The sequence below is a fragment of the Sinocyclocheilus anshuiensis genome, unplaced genomic scaffold (assembly GCF_001515605.1).
Source record: "Sinocyclocheilus anshuiensis isolate Anshui unplaced genomic scaffold, SAMN03320099.WGS_v1.1 scaffold413, whole genome shotgun sequence".
Taxonomy (NCBI): Eukaryota; Metazoa; Chordata; class Actinopteri; order Cypriniformes; family Cyprinidae; genus Sinocyclocheilus; species Sinocyclocheilus anshuiensis.
In genome coordinates this window covers 369,653-377,241 of record NW_015536481.1, presented here as the reverse complement: position 1 = coordinate 377,241, position 7,589 = coordinate 369,653, and the positions used below count along the sequence as shown (strand labels likewise).

The window sequence follows — 7,589 nt, the reverse complement described above, 5'->3', positions numbered from 1 at the left end:
ATCTACAATCTCAATTAGGAGTGTCAATGGTCCTTTTGAGAGATAGGTGGCGGTAATGCACTTATAAGTCTGCGATCCGCCGTAAAAAAAGAAGAAGAAGAAGACGCCTCACGCACAGGCTGAAGAAGAAGACGCGAAGGCACTCAGGACAGTTCAGACATTGCGGTGAAAATCAGAGGTAAAAAACTATATAAATACTGTTCAGTTTCTTGCACAGACCGATCGTTTTGTGTCTTTACACATTAATGTAACATCACGAACCGCAGGGTTTAATTTGGTTTTGTTTGTGTATGTTTTATGACTCTCAAAGCCGTGATTCCCATCCACTGATATTATAGGACTGACACACTGCAACAGTTTGAGTTAAAAATCTCCGTTTGTGTTCTACTGAAGAAACAAAGTCAACTACATCTTGGATGCCCTGGGGGTAAGCAGATAAACATCAAATTTTCATTTTTGGGTGAACTATCCCTTTAAGGTCAAACATAACTGATATCAATAATGAGTCAAATCTCCCATGCGCTTTGTGTAAAGAGCACTATTTGTGTGGCGTGCTGAGTTGATGCTTATGTACGTAGACCTTCCAAATTAGTCACTTATGTGTTTCCATGACAGTTAGGATGCTGACTTAGAAGTTAGTTGCCTATGTAGGTAATGGCAGCTCACTTGGTTTTGAAACTGCTTGATTACAGTGCTTGCAAAGCAGCATTGTATTTATATTTGTAATTTTTTTTTTAGATATTTGACAGTCTTGTTCAGGAATGTTCTAAATTCCTAACCTATTAAATTTGTAATTCTTATAATTAAAACCTATAAGTAATTCAGCCCAAAGCTATATGATGATAATGTACACAACGTTTTGTAGATAATTTCAGTCATTCAGGTTGTGATCTTCTGTGGTCTTGTTTTCCTATGGCTATTGGCAGACTTAAATAAATGCAGCTGGTTACTAAAATGACCTAAAACTTTAACACTAGTCTTTAGCTGCACTGGTATTTCTTCAGTAAAATTAGTTGTTTTAGACTTGTTGTTTAATGAGTTTTTACCTCTGGTTTGGCAGGGTTGAAAGCCACATTCAGGACTGTTTCAGAGTGTCTTGGGAGCTTATGGAGAAAGTTGCTGCTGCGTGTGTCATATATATAGGTCTGGAAGAAAGGTAAAAAAAACAAAGTTTCAGCACAGCACATGAAACACATATTATTAACATCAATATTAACTAAACTGCTCACCTCATTAAATATTCACACACTTCGTAAAATCATAGAAACCTTCACATACTATTGTTAGCTTCAGCAGACTTCAAAAACAAAAACATTAAAAAAAAAAAATTGTAACAACCCCAAACTTTTGAACAGTAGTGTAACTGTTCTTTAACAAGGATTTATAGCATATTATTTACAGCATTACCAAATGAATGAAAAGGTTAATAATGCCATAGACGATTCAGAGAAGATCTACAGTATCTGTCAGTAACATGGATAAACACAGGAGATGAATCTCAGCAGACTGGTTGGATGTCTCCATATGTTTCTTATTCAGGCCTCTTAGGAAATACACTGAGGGTGTTCTGTGGAAGACACAGGTCTCGGTGCCAGAAAGAAGCCAGAGATCGCTAACTGGTTTTTGCAACATCCAATTATGTGTATATTTAAGGCATTTAGCAGATGGCCTTATCTAGAACAACTTACAAATCAACTTCAGCTTGCTTTAGCTTCACATGCAACAGATCGGAGACCCATGAGATCTGCCAACATTGTTTCCAAATAAGATGCCATGCAACAAAGCAACACTACGTTAATAAATCATTAGCTCATCCATGAACATGATTTCTGCCCAAAGTCCCGTCGAATTGCATCAGCTGTGGGGACGACAACTCCCATGATTCCACACTCAGTCACGGCGTCATCAAACTACGCCTTTGTCTCTGTTTATTTTGAATACGCGCCCTCTAGCGGCGAAAATTACATATTGTGCCTTTAAAGCTCTTTCCTGTTCAAGTTTTATTCTAACCAGCTACCAACAACGTTTTTGTCAACGTTGTTTTGTTTCTTCTACTGAACACAAAAGAAGATATTTTGAAAAACATCTCTTTGGTTTTTTTGACCATACAATCTACTCTCATTGTATGTTTCACAGAAGAAATTCACAACAACAACGACGGTGCATAAATGGCAACACAGATGTTTAAAAGTTTAGGAAAATAGCACAACTTGCCATGTTTTCCATGTCCTCACTCCTAGATGTGGTCAGAATCAATAACTTTTTGTTGATCATACTTGTATTTGTTGCTTATGGCTTAAACATAATGTGGCTTGGAATTAATGCAATAATGGGGTGATGATAAGAGTTCCTTTTCTGTGATTGTCTTGTGAAATATAAAATATATCAACAAATTCATCTGTCTTATAGAAGTCTCAAGACAGCCACAAATAACAGCATAGTAGCTCACTACTGTTGTCTCCGTTCGGCTTCCAAGAAACACTGGAAAGTGGGCGGTGCTGTGGAGATCTTCTCAAAACTGTCCTGCTTTACCCAGTACCGACGATTAATAACAGCTATCAACACGCACATATTATTCCACTGACTTGAGCAAAGACTAAACACACATACACAAACAGAGCAGAGACGGCAATCCTCCCACATTGGTGGAGCAAATGGTGACATACAGTATATGGAAAAGTAATTGTTCAAAAAGACTAAAAATCTTCATTTCAAAATTTGGATTTTATCATTTTGGATTCTAAGACAAAATGCAATTTGCTTGTAAATTTAATGACAACAGCACTCAAGCTGCATGAACTCCACAATTTTGTGTTTGAAAAATCTGATGATCATGTACTCCAGCGTGATGTGAGAATAAACCAAAGAGCATCTGACCATCTGTATAGAAACATTCATATAATCAATTTAATTTGAAACTATTCAAACTGTTCAATTGACCAAGAAATAGTGCCTTAGTAATCTTTTCTGTGAAAACCTAAATCTAGGTCATTCATAAGCGTTCGCATGAGACAAAACCCACTATTGTGAGTCATTTTTCATGAAATTGAGTAACATCCACAGTTTATTTTGAAGGCCACTGGGACAAAAGCTCTGTAAAAGATACTTTTTTCTCAGATCTCTTTTAACAACAGAACACCACGAAAGCATGGATATCTCGCTGTTTTCCCTCATATGAGCGAATTGTTTTGACAATTCTGGCAAAAAGCACAAGACATGGAGGAGCTCAGCAGTAAATGTGATGCAGCTGCTGGATATGATAAGACATACTCAGAGAGGGAGAATTAAAGAGGTCAACGGAAAAAAGTGGTCCAGCGATACAGAGATGATTGTAGGTTCCTCTCAAGATCCCCCTCTAGATAGCGTTTGTGGTGTGAATTTAATGCACTGTTTAATGCAGTCTTTCCAATCTATCTATCTATCTGAAGAAAAAAAACCCTGTTCTTACCTATAATGTGAGAAATGTATTCAGCAGTCCTGAAAGGCGTTTTTATTACCACTGTCAAGATCCACAGGCTCACACTGGGCCAGAACAGGATTATCTGATTAACAACTATTCTGTACATTCTGTACAATGCTTGTAAAATTATGAAGGTGCTATGAATTATTGGCCTTATGAATTCTATTACAGTGTTTCTCAACCAGGGGTCCGTGGACCCCTAGTGGTCCTTGACGTAAGGCCAGGGGGTCCGTATAAAGTATGAATTTTTGTATACATTTTGTATATTTTAATTTATAGTATAAATCCAATATAGCAGATGATATGGCCAAATACTGGACAAGTCAGCTAACTTGAATTATACTTGACTGTATTTGGTCCTCACAAAGACACAAATGATACATAGATGAGTCAGTTTTGTTCTGGGGGTCCTTGAGGATGGTTCTGAATTGGACTGGGGTCCAGTACGCCAAAAGGTTGAGATTCACTGTTCTATTACACCTTGTGCTCATCGTGACACCGTAAAACACTCCACTAAAACAAGGAGAAGCTATTCTCAATAAACACAGGGAGAGGATGAGCTGAAAGAAACAGAGACGAGGCTTACAGGACGTTGTAGCAGGAGATGTATTGCTGTAAATCTACTCACAGAATGGTCCTCTGAGCCAGTAGCTATGAAGCGACCGCAGGGTGAGAAGGCCGCAGTGCAATGGTGACAGCGGTTAACATGGCTCTCATAGCGGCGAACACACCTGACAGAGATGGACAGAAAGAAAGATACTATAGTTAGGTTTTGTGAATAATTCTTGAATGTGTCTAATTTACATTTACATAAATTTGTTTGCAGGCACTTTGTGAATAATATGCAAGGGTTTGACATTAAATACCAAAAGCTAAAGTGACTCAACTTTGCCCTTTATGCTTTAATTCAAATATTTATCCATTAGGATCCTCTTCTTTGTCTGATAAGCAGCTGGAAAATGCATTCACCTAGACTAAATGACATACAGTATAAATGACTAGTACCAAATTTGGACTCGTTTGTGTTGTACACATTCACAACATTCACATTTGACTCAACACTCAGGAAAGTCAAGTCTTTGGCATGAAAAACAAAAGGGCCATCAGTTCTTAAAGTGGATCTGCTGAAAATCAGCTTTTCATTTCCAGGGCTAATTTTGGCATTCTCTGTAGACATCACCTCCTTTAGTATGTAAATATTCATCGAGCAGACACTACTCATCCAAAGCAACATACAGAACCATCTTCTGGAACACTGTGATGGCTAAGAAGACATCAATTATGTCTTCACAAAGGTGCTATCAAACAGTCAGAATCCATGTTTCATCAGACTCCAATGTGTTCCAGCGGGACTACGTACACTAATGTGGGAAGAAACTTTAGAAAGCACATGAGACTATGCTTCACTCCATTACTCCCATGCATGATGGGGATTGTGTTTTCAATTGCTAGACCATACTTCCCCGCATTCTTCTAGTTTATTCTTAATGATGAAGATAACTTTACATACTTGGAAAAGCTTCAAGTGAAAAGAAATATAAAGCCATTGTAAAACAAACGCTGAATTAAATCTCAGCAAAGCAAAGCCTCTTTTAAAACTTCTCCAGAGGTTTGAGTGCTCCATAAAGCTCTGAATGCAGAATTTCAAGTGGCCAGGTAGGGGCCAAAAGTGATGTCTAGAGGGGATATGTGCACAATATTTGTTTTTTATCAAACCTTTGATTAAACCTTCAAAATATGAGTGTTATATTAGGAAGAAAGAAATACTAAACTCGGTTAAGGTATTTAACTGACAATTATTTGGCAAGGCAAGCTACAGCCTATCATGGAATATGGGTTTTATTTTACTATGCAAAAAATGCATAGAAAAACAAAAAATAAAGCATATAATGACAACAATATAATCAGTTATTAATATTTTATTGTTTTGGATTATAGCAGCCATTCTACTGCGCATTACTCATTACTATACACACACACACACACACACACACACATAAGCCAATCATTGACCTACAGTCCATAATGATCCATTTTAAAAACTGAATTTGTTAATAAGTACTATAAAGATTTAGAAGCCAATCACGAAAGATGCACAATTTTGTGGATCATTGTGTGTGTTGTTTGGATAACAACATGGAATTCAAACAAACATATGCTCAATCATTGAAAATTTAGGGTGTTTGCACTTTGAGCATCCAAGTGCTATTTTAAAATCCACAGAGGAGAAATTACCCGTAGTGCTTAACCCTAACCGGTTTACAAATATTAACTATGATTTGTGCCTAATGAGATCATTACACCATTAAGAAAGTCACAAAACAGGCATATAAAGTGATTTAATGCTAGCCATAGCATTTAGCCCACCTCCTATCATCAGCCTTTATGGAACAGCACAACCATATAATAAATTAACTCTTTTAATGAGACCGCAAAGACTGCCAAAGCATGCTGTTTCTGCCCATACAATAAAAACAAAACAAACAAATAAACAAAAAACCTGGCATAGACACAAGCAGACAACTCAAGAGATATTAATATAAAGTTCAAAATATATTGCACTGCAACAGGAAAAGAAAAACATCATGGAGCAGCTTGCCTGAGGTTCTTGCTCATCACATTAGTGGATGTGGTTGTTGTGTTCAGACTGATTGCTTTGCATGCCTTTATGAATCTAGGGTGCTTTTCTGAGGGTTTGGGTTTTGATTCACATCCTATGCAAGCCAGGTTAATCTGCTTCTCATTACCAGAAAAGATTATGCTTTAAAAGAAAGCATAAACAAATTTATTTTGTAAAGCGTACATATTTTCATCGCATTTAGTCAACCACCAAAGCGGAAACAAACAGCATGCCAACTGGAGAACCACCAGACTCTGCAAGCCTGCAGACACCTTTAAAAATCAGAATGAAAATAAACTGTTGTATTATGCAATGGCAAAATTCAGCTAAGAAAATCTATAGATATCGCATAAGCTGTGGTGTGAAATGCAAACTGTGTAGTTACTGTGAATTACTTTACAATGAGATCTAATTTGATAATAAGAGCAAAAAATAGTTCACTTGAATGACTATAAACAAGCTGTCTGAGGACATTGCTAAGGTGGCTGCTGAGTGAACTGTTTGGAGTCAGGGCATAAGGGCATAAAAAAAATGGACTGGAACGCAGCCAATGACATACATCCGAGTGAACGAGACAGAGGGAAGTTTGCAAGTGAAGGGCATAAAAAAACGGACAGGAACGCAGCCAAAGTTGTTCATATTTGTTCACTTGTTGATTCTTTCTGTTGGTTACATCATTATACCCATGACTAAACGGTTAGTTCACCCAAAAATGAAAATTAGTCTGTGTTTTACTCACCCTCGAAGCATCCTAGGTGTGTGACTTTCTTTTTTCAGACAAATCCAATCGGAGTTATATTAAAAATTGTCCTGGCCGCTCCAAGCCTTTCAATGGGGGTAAGCAGGTGTTTGTAGTCAACAGTTCAGAAGACATGAAATAAAGTGCGCGCATCTGTAATAAAACGTCCCTCACACGGTTCTGGGGCATGAATAAAGGCCTCCTGTAGCAAATCCATGTGTTTTCGTAAGAAAAATATCCATATTTCAAACGTAATAAACACTTTTCTATCACTTCCGCCATCTGTTATATGCGGAAGGCTTTCCGGCGGATGATGTAGGAGGTCGGCGTTGCGTGATTACTGACGAGCGCGGAGAGAGAACAAAACGCCGTTCACGAATTAGAAGCACAAAACGAGGATTTGTAAAGAAAAATGTCGGAGAATTCCGATATAAATAAGAGGAGACTGGTTTTCCTTTGCTAAAGTAAGGAAACTTTGTTTCCTTTGCTCCTGCATATCTCAGAGGCGCGTGCACAATGCCTACGTCTTACGTCATCCGCCTGAACGTCTTACGAAGTACCACAGTGAGAAAAAAGTGAGAAAAAAGTGTTTATTACGTTTGAAATATGGATATTTATATTACAAAAACGCATGGATTCGCTACAGGAGGCCTTTACTCACCCCCTGGAGCTGTGTGAGGGATGTTTTATTACGGATGAGCGCACTTTATTTCACGTCTTCTGAACTGTTGACAACAAACACCTGCTTACCCCCATTGAAAGGCTTGGAG

The 7,589-nt window shown here is 37.8% G+C and overlaps 1 protein-coding gene across 1 annotated transcript in view; it reads right to left on the bottom strand.

Annotated features, from left to right (window-relative positions):
* The window catches only part of LOC107683903 (WD repeat-containing protein 27-like), a 49,534-nt gene that overhangs the window by 13,282 nt on the left and 28,663 nt on the right, over positions 1-7,589 (bottom strand). Inside the window, exons 23-24 of the mRNA XM_016479969.1 lie at positions 4,089-4,191; positions 1,047-1,145 (exon numbers count right to left, since the gene is read on the bottom strand). Coding sequence (XP_016335455.1) covers positions 1,047-1,145; positions 4,089-4,191 — 202 coding nt within the window. The remainder of the gene's footprint in view (positions 1-1,046; positions 1,146-4,088; positions 4,192-7,589) is intronic.